This window comes from Clupea harengus, chromosome 11, assembly GCF_900700415.2.
Source record: "Clupea harengus chromosome 11, Ch_v2.0.2, whole genome shotgun sequence".
NCBI classification, from domain to species: Eukaryota; Metazoa; Chordata; class Actinopteri; order Clupeiformes; family Clupeidae; genus Clupea; species Clupea harengus.
In genome coordinates, this window is record NC_045162.1 from 16,879,624 (window position 1) to 16,895,119 (window position 15,496).

The following is a 15,496-nucleotide window of genomic DNA, read 5'->3' on the forward strand; positions in this document are numbered from 1 at the left end:
CGTTGTTTTCTAAGTGTGAGTGCATTGTTTACTTTACTGAGTTAACCATTCCCTTTGGAAATGGGATTGAGGAAGCCTTTGAAAGGAAGAAGCTAAAGTATGCAGAACTGGTAGCAGAAGCAAGGCAAGGCTATTGGCTATTGTCGCAAAATGTTTGGGTGCCTAAGGTGACTAGGGTTCCTAGTGCCTTCTCTTACAAACAAACAAGAACTTCTACTTTTTAACTTTAATTGCAATGAATTTACATTCGAATTCGTGAGAAAGTGTTGCTGTTCAGTTTAGCTAGTTAGCTAGGTAGTGAGATATTGCTCGGTAGATATGTGGTTTTGCGATGTATTGATTAAGCTAAAAAGCTGTGACTGCACAACTGTATCATTTGTCTTCCCTCCTATTGTTAGTCGCATCGCTCAGTATTTGCATAAAATAGACCTCTATCTAGCCTATTCCCGCCTAGTTGGCTTTGCAACAGCCACTTGTCTCTTGTCCTTGTAAATCGCCAACTCTAACTGTAAATGACTGGCAGCCGGACGCTTTGTCCCTCTCTGGTGTCCGTGTGACCGCACGATAAAGGTGGCTACCTGCCCCTTATCCTGTCGCGTCTCTTTGCAAGACACCCAGCCCTAACCTTTCAGATGCCGCCCCTAACCTTTCAAAAACCACCCCTAACCTTTCAAAAACCACCCCTAACCTTCCAGATGGAAAAAAAATGAACAGAAATGATACCCGAGAGGAGGTCTTGGGGTTGGTGGGACCGTGAGAGAGAGGGAGAGAAACAAAAGAGAATTTGAGAAAAAAAGGACAAAAACAGAAAGGGAAAGTGGGAGACAAGAAAGGATAGGTCTTTGCAAGCAATCTGTTTACAGCCTCCTACTCGATGCACCGTAAAGATGATCAAAACCGCCCTGCTAAGCCATCAGTTTAAAGCCTCCTACTCTACGCAGGGGTAAAGATGATCAAAACCGCCCTGCTAAGCCATGAAAGCCCGAGAAAGAGAGGAAGAGAGAGAGGAAGGGAGGAGGGGAAGACTGAGTAATGGCCACGGCAGCACAGCATCACCTGCCTGAGAACAGAGAAAGAGGAAGAGAGAGAGGAAGAGAGAGGAAGGAGGAGGGGGAAGAGTGAGAAATGGCCACGGTAGCACAGCATCACCTGCCTGAGAACAGAGAAAGAGGAAGAGAGAGAGAGGAAGGGAGGAGGGGGAAGAGTGAGAAATGGCCACGGTAGCACAGCATCACCTGCCTGAGAACAGAGAAAGAGGAAGAGAGAGAGGAAGAGAGAGGAAGGGAGGAGGGGGAAGAGTGAGCAATGACCAAGGTAGCACAGCATCACCTGCCTGAGAACAGCCATGCTGCATTTGATCTCAAACCTGCCTTTGAACACCATATGCTAAAGAGACCCTACGACCATCCCACCCTCTCTTCTGTTTTCTTATTAAGGCACGCAACACACACACACACACACACACACACACACACACACACACGCACACACACACACACACACACACACACACACAGTGTTTGTTTATTTGAGTATGTGTGTGCGTGTCAACTCGAAACTCTCCTGTTCTTTTTCTCAGCGCCTTGCTTTTTATTCCACTCAATCTCTGTCCTCTTGTCTGTTCCTTCTCCCTAGACCAGCTTCCTCCTTCCAGTGTCCTTGCCCAGGCCCTCTACAGATCAGTGCAGATTACCCTGCCCAGTGAACATGTGCTTTCTTTTCACACACCCTAAACCTCTGTGAGCACCTAAGCCTACCCTGCAGGGAGGAGTGGGGAAAAGGAGGCTGAAGTAGGCTACGTCTCCTCTTCTCTGACCTCCCCTTGCTGCGTTCAAGGTTGTGGTAGATTTATACTGGCCCTTGGAGCACCTCATCCCAAACCACATGTGCAAGAGGCTAGTCCCCCCCACCCACCCTTTCTCTTCAGCTCTCCCTCCTGTGGAGGCCTCTTACTGGCAGTGGGGTCAGTGAGCCCCGGCCTCAGGGCCCTCAGAGTTCCCATGACTCCAGCAAGGCTAACGCTAACATCTAGCACCGACCCTGTGTGTGTAATTAACACTCACAGCTTGTCAGAGACAACTGCTATAGCTTCAAATGCAAATGCCTCCTGGCCCCATGACCTGAAAAACAAGGCGCCTGCTTTAAATGACTTAGTATGTGTACATGTAGTGTGAATCTACGCCAGAGAGACAGTGCACGCAGACGTCTAGTAAGCAACTCTGCCTTGCGATACATGGCGGCGTGCTCAACAAACGTGATGAGCTACACACTCTCCAAGGTGCCGAGACATGATATTGGACCGTGTTCACATTGATTAAACACAGCTGAAGGTAAACCTGTCCACTGAGGAAAAGAGCATCTTCATTGTGTCGGGGTTGAGGTGGCGTGTGTGTGTGTGTGTGTGTGTGTGTGTGTGTGTAAGGTGTTATCATGGTGCCGGTGAATCTCAGCTGTGAGTTTACACATGGCCCCAGGGTGAATGTGATATCTTCTCTCCCACCGTCACACCGAAAAGTGAGACGATGCCTTGACAGAGGAAAATGACAGTGCTGGAAGGCACTAGTCAGGCACTGCATTAGCCCCGGCACAGTGCAGACAGCACAGAAATAGGCAGTATGAGGGATTACAGTAGAGCTGAGGCTCAGTTTATTTGGCTCTAGTGCAAGGGGCGATGCAACCAAGGTTGCTGCATGTATTCAAAGATAAGTGTGGATGATCTTCAGAGCTGTTTGTGTGTTGTGTTTTGGATTTGGCATCTCAATAACAAAAGTAACTTCATGATTTTAACACATGCACGCTCAAATGGATCAGCCAATCAAAACCTACTTCATAGTTGTGTAGGTTTCCAAGCCTTGAGGCACAACCACAAAGTATCCAGTTAACACTGTGCAAAGCTGAAGTTAGCACAGTGTTGTCCAAAGCTGAAGTTAACAGAGTCCTGTCCAAAGCTGAAGTTAACACAATGCGGTCCAAAAGTGATGCTACGTGACTGGTGACAGCTAAAGGGGACAGAGAGGCTAGCGCCTGTAGAGTGGTCAGGGTGAGATGAGGCGTCAAACACTGTGTGCTGATGAGCTTCTGAGGTTAGGGTGTGGAGATCACAACTTTACTCTCTTCTTCCCCAAACTCAACAACACTTGCATCTCAGCAAATTACAGCCAAGTCTTCTGGCACTTTTATGGCTGAAAGGCCTCCCACTTAGTTTACCTACACATAAGCACAGAGAACCGTACTCTTCCATTCCATTCCACTGCATTAGATAAATACATATTAGATCTACAAATGTTAAATAGGAAGCCACAAACGTGAGGAGTTGAGCAGTTGTATGGAGAACAGTAGGGCTATGCTTAGCTTGAGGGTCTGTATGTGGTGAACAGGCCGTCGGGAGGTCAAGAGGTCATACATACCGTACTTCTTGCGGATCTCATCGTGTCGATTCTTCCTGTCGGTTTTCCTGTGAGGAGACAGAAGGAGGGAGGATGATTTTAAATGTCCAGAGGGCAGGGTATGTTATCCACACTCTAACAAGACATGGGAGACTGTCATTATGTCTGGTATTTTAGAATAGCGTAAACATTTCTGGGAGCATGTGGAGTTCAGTTTTAGACACAGGGGACTATTATTACATTTCATTGACTTTTACAAAATGCTGTCCACTCCAACCTCTGGTACACAATAAAATACAAAATAAATTGGTGCGGCCGTGACCTAGAGGATAGAGACGCAGGCTTGGGTCCGAAAGGTCGCTGGTTTGCCCTCCTGAACTGGCAGGAAACAATGGGGGTGGGGGGAGTGCATGGACAGCACTTTCCCCTCCCTCAACATCTAAGGCTGAAACGCCCTTGAGCTAGACACCTAACCTCCAACTGATCCCCGCAGGCTGTGGCTGAAGTGGCTGCCCACTACTCTGGGTGCGCGTGTGTGTGCTCACTACTCCTGGTGTGTGTGCGTGCGTGTGTGTGCTCACTTCTCCTGGTGTGTGTGTGTGTGTGTGTGTGTGCACGCTCACTTCTCCTGGTGTGTGTGTGTGTGTGTGTATGTGTACTCACTACTCCTGGTGTGTGTGCTAATTGCTCACTACTGTGTGTGTGTGCTAATTGCTCACTACTGTGTGTGTGTGTGTGTGTGTGTGTGTTCCCTGCCAAAGGATTGGTTAAAAGAATTAATAAAATATCAAAAAAAGAAAACAAAAATCTAAAGATCCGTCTGATCTGAGGAGCTTCCAGTGATGGGCAGGACGGTAAACATGTGTGAGTATTCAATGGGCTTATTGGCCCCCCTCCCTCGCTCGCTCCTGTCCTGTCCTGTCCTGTCCTGTCCTCTCCTCTCCTCTCCTCTCAGGCCAGGGGTGTTGCATGCGAGGCACTGCTCCTGCCACAGGAAGGCTGCTCTGTGCCAAGCCTGTCACTTTGGCTTCACACCACGCTTCTCACACTTTCTGACTGTCAGCCATTATCGCTGAGACTGTCTGAGCGGTACATCAGCACTTCTGATGGCCGCATGGGAGAGTTCTCAGGGGGGGGGATGAGCTCAAGAGAGAGGGACGAACACTGACACACTGGGCACACAGTCCCAGACACACACTCACGCAGGCGCACACACACACACACACACACACACACACACACACTGCACGTGCGCACACATGCATTTACACGAACACACTTAGACACACCCTTGGACTGACTCTCACACACACACTTGCTGAATAAGCCATTGGTGCTTCATCTCTTTCCGTGCCGTTTCAGATTTTTCTCTGCAGAGAATAAAATCAATTGGAGTGCATATTTGAAGAGAAAACACACAATAACCACATTCATCAGCGCGTGAACTGGTGTTGAACGTCAATCAATCGCCGGTGTAAGAAAACAAAAGCAAGGCGATGTGCAGCCACGCACGGGAATCGAGTGGACAGTGAAGGGCCCTGGAAGCCTGCGATTGCCATGCATTATTGAAAGGGCAGGGTTAATGTCTTTGTTGAAATCTTTCCATGCTCCCAGTAGGGGTGCGCACATGAACCATTTTTGATGTTTGAATATCTAAAAAGGGCCCACACAGGGGGCTGGCGGCAGAAAGTACTTTGAGAAAGTGAATTTGTGAATTTTATATGTAAATCTATGGGAGCCAGAGTTATTAAATAACCTTACCATATTTACCAAATAGGGGTACTAGTATTTTAATAGTTATACTGCAAACGGTTATCTGGCTATTCGATCATCCGTGCACACACAAACACACACACACACACACCTCCCAGTAGAGCCATCTCTGCCCCACCTCCTCCCACTGGTCCATCATAAACAAGAGCAGCAGGATTTTATATGGGGTCCTGACACTTGGCCAGGGAGAGAGCGAAGGAACGTCTGTTAACACATCATCACCCCTCCACACACACACACACACACACACACACACACACACACACACACACACACACACACACACACACACACACACACACACACACACAGGCCCAGGGGGGCGGAGAGGCGGGCTGCTTTGTTCCATCCTGCCTGGGATGTAAATCCAGTCGGTATCTATACACTCCCAAAAAGCCTGCCGTAAATCAGTCCTCTCTTTACGGCCAGGTAGTGATCTGTGAGCAACCAACACCATTCAACAGGCAGGGAGCAGGGGTCTGGACGCCATCTGTTACACGCACACGCACACACACACACACACACACACACACACACACACACACACACACACAGCTTTTCTTCATAGTTATGCACACCGTCTACAAGTGTGGAGGATGTAGGGACTAGCAGTAAGAGGCTGAGAGGAGGAGGAGGAGAGGGAACTCCTGCCCAGACCATGGGGTGAGCTGAACACAGCCAGCAGATGTCCATGCCGAGGCCTTGGGGAACCTGCGGCCGGTCACAGCTCAATGGAGTTATTGGCAGAGCAGCGGCGCAGCTTCATCAACAGGTGATTATGGGGGCTGGCGGGAGGACAGTCACACACACGTGGAGATTTATGTCTCCCGTGAGGGAGGCACAGAGTAGACCAGAAACATGAATGGATTTCTCCACAGTAAAACTGTCATCCGCTCAGCGCGCATTCCTGTGATACAGGGTTGGTATGGCCCAGTGGGAGCTGGGTATACATGAGGCCACACCGCTTTCTCTCACACACACACACACACACACACACACACACACACACACACACACACAGAGAGAGACTCCCAACAGACCCAATGCATTTTCCACCAGTCCACATACACCTACCTCACATATGCTAGTGGGACGTACTTTGTAGAGTGGATCTGATTTTGATTAATCGTCTCAAAGCCATTTTATGCCACCCTGCTCCAGTTACACACACATGCAGATAAGGGAATGCCCCATGTCCCCTCAAGCCCTCCTTCCAAATCTGCCCCCTTGGCACCCCATCACCACCCCTCTGCGCTGCGGAAAAATCCTTCCGCACCAGTGGGCGTCTAAAGCAGCTCATTAGGCTGCTGCCCCCAGACAAGCTGCTACGCACAAAACTCCATCTCTAAAAGCCCATGAATCTGTTGGAGAACAGCATAAAAGGGATGAAAATGGAGGAACGAAACGTCGTGTTGGAAATGTCCTTTGGACATCGTGTCCTGGGCTTTTTTGAGCAGTACTGGCATAAACTCATTGTCCAAACGCAGCAGCTGGGACACATACGGGATTGATGAGGAACAAACACGAAAGCCTCTCTCTATAGAAGGGAAACCACTGCCAGAAGATTAGAATAACACCAACTGTTGAATTCTACTGCATATATTTGCCTACTTGGAAAATGTACATATCAGCCTAATTAAAAATTGACACATGAATGCAATATCAGTAATAATATCAAGTAAAATAAGTGTAAGTTAACTACACTAAGTTTAACCTCAAGTTCACTAGCTAATTCTGCTTGTTGCTTCGTTATTCTGTTTCATGTCTGCTAGCTAAGTTAATGTTAGTTCTCTCCACGCCATGAGGCGCCCAAGGGCGCAACTTCTGAATAGTTGCAGTTTCAGTAATAATGCTTTATAATAATAATGGGCCTGTAGCCCAACCCCCAACCGGGAGGACCAGTTGGTTTTCTGTCAGGGTTTTCCTTCACTTAGACAATTGCTGTGTGGTTCACACTGCTGAGCTCCATCTGCCCGGGTGCAGTTTAACGTCGTGCCCAGGACTCGAAGTTAATGTGAGAGTTGGTAAAAGAGTTTGTTGATGGAGGTGCGGACTCTCACCGTTCATCTGAGCGCTGTCGGACATCTTCTCGTCTTCTGGCCAACCTCTCCTCGTCTCTGTCAGGTCTACACATACATAAACAAACAAACAAACACATTAGCTACCCACCTCAGAGCCCACAATATGCAGCCTCAAAATAAATGCTGCCTCAGCTTTTGTCAGCTTGACATTTCCAAGTTCTGCATTGGCAAACATGTCACATGAGTCCTCGTCGGCTCTCCTCGTCTGAGTAAGCGTCTAATTTCTAAACCTGTCAACAGACGTGGTCCTGCAGCTCAACTAGCTTAGTAAGGCCATGGGATTAATACCCACTAGTGCCATTAGTATACCCGTACTACACTCTAAGGTCCCTTGGTTTAAGTGTCTTTACTCTTAAGTCACTTTAAGGTTTAAGAGTGTCTGATGAATGCATAAATCTAAATGTAGAACAAGGTACCAGAGTGACACAGAGTGTGAAGCGTGTTCTGTGGAGTGACTCTGCAATCTCAAGGTCATTTAATGCAGATGTCAAGGTCGCGAGTCACAGATCTTATAAATGACCTCCGTTCCATGGATTCTAGCAGGCCCAGCCTGTGCAAAGACACTGAGGCAAATCTCAACTAATCATCTGCTTTACGAGCGGAGGGTTAAATGGCACATTCTTCCGGTGGGATCTTAACTGGGGCGATGGTGAAAATGTGTGTGGCGTGTCGACTCACCGGGGGGAGAAGGTCTGGCGCCGCGCATTCTGGAGGTGAGTGTGTGTGTGCAGTGTTAATTATCGGAGAGGGGAGAGCTGATGATAAATGTATGCACAGACACGAAGCGGCTTCGCACGAACAGGAGAGAAAGGCAGGGAGCACACCTCAAGGCGCGGGGAGGTGAAAATGCAGAAGAGAGTGTGTGAGATGTCAAGTTAAAAGAGTGTGATGCCGTGAGAATGTGTGTGTGTGTGTGCTTGTGAGAGTGAGAAAGACTGCACAGCTATTCCTACAGAGGGGGATCATCTCTCTGTATCTTTCCATCTTCCCCATCTACTGAGAAATTACTGACATCGATCGGGGGTCAAGAAACCCACTTTTGTTGGTTACGCCCGTTATTTCAGACGCTGAGGCGGATCAATGACTTTTGGGCAAATCTCCCAACGGAGAGGCTTCGCCAGGTCTCAGATTCACCGTGTTTACCATGAATGTCTGCACAACTACACACAGCTGATCATGATCACCTACACACACAAATGGGTGTAATCAAAAGACACTGGTGCGGACCTGCGTAACCTTATAAACTTCTACAAACAGGAATAGAGGATTATGAGAGCAGAAGATATCAGTGTGTCTGTGTGTGTGTCTGTGTGTGTGTGTCTGTGTGTGTGTGTCTGTGTGTGTCTGTGTGTGTCTGTGTGTGTGTGTGTGTGTGTGAGAGAGAGAGAGAGACGGGGTGGTGGGGGTTCTACAGAAAAGTGAACTTAGTCGTCAAGAGGGCAGCGTTATTTGGGGCAAGTGCGAGAGAGAGGCGGTCTGTGCGAGAGAGAGGCGGTCTGACCCCAGAGGGGCAGTGGATGTGAAAAGAGAGGAGTCAGGGGGGAGCCAAGGTGCGCTGGAGAAGGGGCTCGCTCTCACACACGCCTCCACAAACACCAGACAGGAAGGTCAGGGCCGCTCGCTCGCTCGCTCAACCGGAGAATTACAAGCAAAACTAAAATCGCAACTGCCTAACTTTTCTGTCATTTTGGGATCATGCTGCATGTTGTGCTTTACCCCGATTGTTATGTGTGATGCATTAGCCTGCTCCCAAGTGTCGCTCTCTTCTCTTTTTCAGTCCTTGTGTTTGTCTGGGCATGCATGGCCTAGTTTGGGCTTAGAAGAATCTCATCATTATTCCCACCGGAGTGACTCTTTCCGACGGAGGCAAACACTGGCCACCTATGCTGCTGCAGCAGCAGCATGACTGAGCGTGAGCCCAGAGTCCTACTTACATCATGTGAGTTTGAGACAGAGGAAGAGAGAGTGGTGTGTGTGTGTGTGTGTGTGTGTGTGTGTGAGGGAACATTCAGTGTATATGCATGTGATTCTGTGTGTTTTTCCCATTTAGCGGCATTAATGAGAGTTTGTTTGCAAGACGTAAAAAACAACGTAGTTCTCATGTCTACGGGACTGTGTATGTTACTGGCTGCCTATGTGAAGTGTGAAGAGTGTGAGTGTGAGCCAGAGAGAGAAAGTGTGAGAGTATATGTGAGAGAGTTTGTTGAAGAAAGTGTGTGTGTGTTTGAGAGTGTGTATGTATGTGTGTGTGTGTGTGTGTATTTATATAGGTGTGTCTGTGAGTGTGTGTGTGTGTATAAATATTTGTGTATAAATATACCATATGTTTGTATGTATGTATGTATTATGCACATTTACCCTGTGTATTTACCCCGTGTTTGTTTCCCCTCCCCTTCTGCCACACGACCCCCCCCCCCCCCCCCCCTTCTATGTCTACACGGCCGGCCTCAAGCAGATGGGCCCCCCCTTATGTGCCACAGTTCTGCTTAAGATTTCTTCCTGATTCAAAAAAAAAAAGGTTTTCCTTTCCCCTGACGCCATTGTGCTTCCTCTAAGGGGGGGTTCAGGCACTGGGTTCTGTAAAGCGCCTTGAGACAATTGTATTGTTTTGGTGCTATGGAAATACAATTGAATTGAATTACCCAGAGGAGCTCTTCTTGCAGCAGCAGCAACAGCAACAGCACACCACCACGCTCACCAGGATGGTCCCACACACTACTGCCATGGCGATGATCAAGGCCTCGAAGTTCACTGATTGCAGGGGAGACACACACACACACACACACACACACACTTGCAATTACTCATCTTCAAATGACAAACAGAGACTGATACAATATTCTGATGCGTCAACAGAAAAATTGCTGCCCGGCTGAAAGACGATTCTTTCGAAAGACACAATGGCTGATGCTGCCGGCAATTTTTGTGGCGTGGTAGCCATTATTTTATCAACTTTTTATAGTGATCGTGACACAGAACACAGAACAGAAAGACAAATTAGTATGACCCACTGACCGTGCACTTGTAAAAATAGCCATACTTTCATTGCAACTCAGACATTCTGTGTAAATTATATTTATTGTGAGGGATAAATGCTATGTGGTAAGTTTTATAAGAATGTAAACAGCAATCAATGTGATATTGGCTTTTTGGAAAACAGCATCTTTTTGCAATGAACACAACTTTACATTTTCTTTATATATTATTCTTAACTGTTCAAAACAACATTGTCCTATGTTACATAAAGATCATTTTGCCATGTCCCTAACATGTCCCTAAATTACAACTTGATACAGCCAGCAGATGTCCACTGGAACATACACTGGCAAAGTAAGACCTGTGTTTAGAGAAGACCCTTAGGGTCAGACCCTGGGTCTTTAAGTATACATTAAGAATATGGATGTATGGATGTACCTTATGACTTCTACAGTACAGAACTATAAAGGAACTAGGAGAGTTAAAGATTATCTCTTCGCAGCTGTTTGGAATGCATACTGAAACTAAGCACTCGGAGATGTAGGAAGCATTCTTTGCAAGTGCACTGTTGCCCTCTGCTGGTTGCCAGCTGGTATTATAACATCAGAAAACCTTAACAAGTGCACTGTTGCCATCTGCTGGTTGTCAGCTGATAGTACACCATCAGAAAACCCTAACAATCCGTGGAGCCTCAAATCCCATTTGTTTGAGAGTTTGGAATGTGGAGAAGGTCGATTCATTAGGGCGGCTTCCAGACAAATCCTTTTGTGCAAGACCCCAAACAAATCCTTTCTCTAAGACCCCAAACAAAGGGATTTGCCTGACAAATTACTTTCTGCTCAACTCCGACAACAGAAAAATCTGCTGAAAGCAACCGTTACTTTCTTGAGCATACACAGCATTCGTTGTTTATACATTTCCCTCATCACTGAAGTATCATATGACAAGCCATATGTTCTGCTTTCATTCTGAATGTATTTCAGCATTTCTAACACGGCTTCCGTCAATGGTGAGGTTGGTTAAACTCGTTGGGTTTGTGTGGTTGGTCACTATGAGTGGATGGAGATGATCTTCAAGCACAATGAAGTGGAAATACATATTTAACATTATGTTGCATTACATATATTGTGTATATGAGGAGGAATAATAGAACAGGCCACACAGATGAGTTGAAATCACAGAGAAAACACAAAGCACAGTCTGTTCACAGGCCAAGCTCTGGGGTTGAATCTAATCCTGTCGAAAAATTCTTGAAATCATATTAATTTGAGCAATGTCTGAAGGTACTGGAGGGAAACTTAATATCGCGTTAAATGAAGCCTACAATGTTTCGAATGGAAAGCTAAAATCCTGACCTAGATACTTTTTTCCGCCTCCGAAACAGCTGCTGTTCTGCTGACGACACAATGCAAGTTCAAAATCCAATCTGCTGGCGCACAAATCCTCCACAAACATTTGTGGGAATGCTGCAGTCAGTCAGTCAGTCAGCACGCCGCGTGCATACCGAGCAGCACCACGCAGAGGCTCCAGCGGTGGCCAGCGCTCACTTCCTGCTGGGCTGGGTTCACGGCGCTCGTCAACAAAGCCCCGATGAACACATCAACAACGCTGCGAGCGTCCACCGTCAGCAATCAGCGCCTAGCTGTGTCGGCTTGATATGCTTAGACTGCGCTGTGAAACCCCATGCATGTGCTCGGAATTCAAATCACACTAGCAAAAGGGAGGTGTCAGGGCTGTTCTACTTGCAGTGGAGGGCTTGACTGATGTGCATTGACACATTTAAGACTCTGATCAGTGTTTGTGGGGTGCTTTTTTTAGACTTCCTTCCACAACCAACATTTTGTTTTTCATTTCATATGGTCCATCCCTTGTGGTGATGGCCATTTTACAGCCGTCATTACTAAGCCTAATTCATTCTCATAGATCTCATCTTCTGGTCTTCTTTAACAAAACTCTAGACACACTAGAAGCTCAGTCTGCAAGCAAAGTAAAGTTCATATAGGACTCTACACAGTCCTGTGCAACTGTTTGCTGTTCATCCTCTCCATAGAAAGAGGCATGCACAACACGTTTCATGAATTTTCCTTCATTAATAGAACATCTCTAATGAAAGAACTAGCAACCTGTGCTGTTCAAACAAGACTCCTTATCGTGCAACACCCTAAGTAAACAGGTCCAGTACACAGCAGCATGCCATTCTCAGTCTGTGCTCAATTAGAAGGTGAAAGTTATTCAGCATTGTGAGTGACAAACCTATGAACTGAGCTATGCAAAATAAAGACAATCAAATACAGTCACATGAAAGATAACAACACAAGACCTGAATCACGATGTTGCCAAGGCATAATATCCTAGTTTCTAGATTATATTTGTAACCAATGTTATGTTGCTGTTGAAATGTCGATGCCACTACACCGTTTTTTGTTGTACATACTCTCATTAAGAGTTTTATGTATAGAAAACAAGCATGCAAAGCAAGTTTGAGCATCTAAAGTAAGAATAGTTCACCTGTGCTATTCAACTAAACTCAGTACATCCTTGAGACAACAAAAGTGTGCAGAGTTGAGTAGTGTTCTACTACAAGGTGAACTACAAGGTGAATGTTATCTGCACTGCGGCTCAGACTAAACAATGAATATTAAAACAATGAAATCTGAAAGTAACACTTCAGAGAGACACCTAAGAACTGAATCATAACGTTGCCATCAATTTGTGCGGTGTACCCATGTCAGTAAACGCTTCCATAATTAACTTGTACAGTATACCCCTGTTAGTAAACGCTGCCATAATTAACTTGTACAGTATACCCGTTAGTAAACGCTGCCATAATTAACTTGAGCGGTACACCTATGTTGGTAAACGCCGCCATAAAATTGTGCGGTACACCTATGTTAGTAAACGCGGCCATAATTAACTTGTGCAGTATACCTATGTCAGTAAACTCTGCCATAATTAACTCGTACAGTATACCCCTGTTAGTAAACGCTGCCATAATTAACTTGAGCGCTACATCTATGTTAGTAAACGCCGCCATAAACTTGTGCGCTACACCTATGTTAGTAAACGCTGCCATAATTAACTTGTGCGGTACACCTATGTTAGTAAACGCTGCCATAATTAACTTGTGCAGTATACCTATGTTAGTTGACTGAAACTTTGTCTTTTTTGATCCCTCAGTGGTTTCCCCCGGCTATATTGGCCTGTCCCTCTCAGCGGTGGCAGTGGGAGGCAGTGATGTACTCACCCCAGCAGACCCCCCATCGGGCATCGGACATGCGGCACACGGAGGCAGGAGGGAGGAGGGAGGAGACTGGGTAATGGCTGCAAGTATTATTGGTCTGGCACCAAAGGCACTGGAGATGAGGAGAACATATATTTGTACTATTCATTTGAGAAAGCATGAGGGCAATACAAACATAAGATAAATAATCAACAAATCAGGAAACACATCAAATAAGGGCTTACCGTTACATTGGTAAGACAGTCTTCACATGATGTCCGGACACGGCAAGCTAATGATACAAATATGATTGAAGAAATGACACAATGGTAAACTTTAGGAAATTTTGCATGGGGTCATCGTGAGTCAGCAGCTACAGAGGAGGGATGACTAACGAGCTGTTTGCTGCTGCCCATTACAGGATATATGGACATATCTCCTTGTTTTAGGTACATACTAGAAACTAATAAACATCTCTGCAAACAAGTGGCTGCTAAAAATGAGGTATTGGACGACACGAACTGACTTTTTCACTCAGCCTATCTGAAAGCAAAAGTGCCCAGACATTATGCCTCGTGACAGGACTACAATAACCACCCCAAGCATTTACGCTAATCCCTAAAACGTTCATCCTAAACAACTGGTCACACATGGCATTATGGTCTGTGGGTCACAGAAGAAAGAAATTTGGCTGGCTTCAGCCAGCTGCAACAGTATAATATTGAAATCTAAGTAACTTGCCAGTCACGCAACTTAAGTGATAAAGATGTATGCTAAGAAATATTTAATGGATATATGTAATGTGCCAGCAGTAAGCCCGCTGTCAGGAATTTGTTCCAATTGTTTGACCTATAAACAACAGTTAACGTTAAGCAAACCTACGACTTATCTGATGTTAGAATCGCACGTTAGGTTATTTGTGGCTAGTGAAAGTTGCTGGCTTTGCCTTAAACTCTCAGTTGTCCTACCCTGTGCAAACAAGCTAAGTAACGTTAAGGCATAAGGAGTGATACAAATGTCGGTCCTGACAGCTGCCTCTAAACAGACCACCATGATCAATACATGTATTTTAATGCTGCACGCACCAGTTTTTACAACCAATAGGCTCACAATAAGAAAGAAAATCTTACGCTTCTGAACAGGTGTTGGAGTGGTCGTAGTTAGACAAGTTCCTTGATGAGCAACACTGGAGATGACAATGAAAACAACAAACGTCGAACCAAGACCGCCAGCTCCTTGTGGAAGCATACTGTAGGTATTTAATCCACGGTGTGAATGATACGTGGTGGTCTACTTCGTAAAAGCCTCACAAATTGATATAAAAAGTTTCCTTTCCCTTAATCTGCAATGACGACGTTTGATTGTAAGAGACTTCCTGTTTCCTGCTTTTGATGTTCCCGAACGAGAGGATTTAAACTGTATCAGTAGTGCCCCCTACTGTTCAGGCGAAAGTAATGCAAATTACACATGCTTCAATATCAACTGGTTTAAAGCATGATGAGAACATTTCATGAGGAATTTTCCACCTCAGACTTCCATGTGACAACTCTTAGCCCTCCACGTTCATATAATAATATTTATAATATAATTAGTAGGCTGTATGCTTTCAGTAAAGACGGCATGCCAATTGTTCTCACTTGTTCATCAGAATTACAGTTTCTTACAATCATTTTCATCATATCAGTACACTAAACTGTGGATACTTTTGCATTGCTTTGATACAAAATGCATTCAGTGACCACCGAAATTCATGGATACCTGTTCACCACCAGCATTTAGATACTCGGACAAAACCGGTCAAAATTGTGTTCACTGTAGATGAAAATATGCTGTGTTGTGACAGACAAATTAAACTATACACTTGAAATAAGACAGATTTGTCTGATTTTGGTGGATAATGTAGTTTTTGCTTTGTTTTGTTTGTTTGCAGCTAGAAAATGTGTGGTTTTTTTAATTGATTGTATTTTGAGTGCCACAGCAGTCCTGCTAGGTGGCAGCATCTGCTATAGGAAGTGTTTTGGTGGTCGTAGTGCATTTTTCATGAACGGTTAACTGATGTG

General features: G+C 45.7%; 1 protein-coding gene across 1 annotated transcript in view; it reads right to left on the reverse strand.

Moving 5' to 3' along the window:
• LOC105910055 (pituitary tumor-transforming gene 1 protein-interacting protein) overlaps positions 1 to 14,818 on the reverse strand; it is a 20,106-nt gene extending 5,288 nt beyond the window's left edge. The window contains exons 1-6 of the mRNA XM_012838734.3: positions 14,567 to 14,818; positions 13,682 to 13,728; positions 13,461 to 13,569; positions 9,883 to 9,991; positions 7,220 to 7,285; positions 3,408 to 3,454 (exon numbers count right to left, since the gene is read on the reverse strand). Coding sequence (XP_012694188.1) covers positions 3,408 to 3,454; positions 7,220 to 7,285; positions 9,883 to 9,991; positions 13,461 to 13,569; positions 13,682 to 13,728; positions 14,567 to 14,684 — 496 coding nt within the window. The 5' untranslated portion in view covers positions 14,685 to 14,818. The remainder of the gene's footprint in view (positions 1 to 3,407; positions 3,455 to 7,219; positions 7,286 to 9,882; positions 9,992 to 13,460; positions 13,570 to 13,681; positions 13,729 to 14,566) is intronic.
• Positions 14,819 to 15,496: the final 678 nt, after the last annotated feature.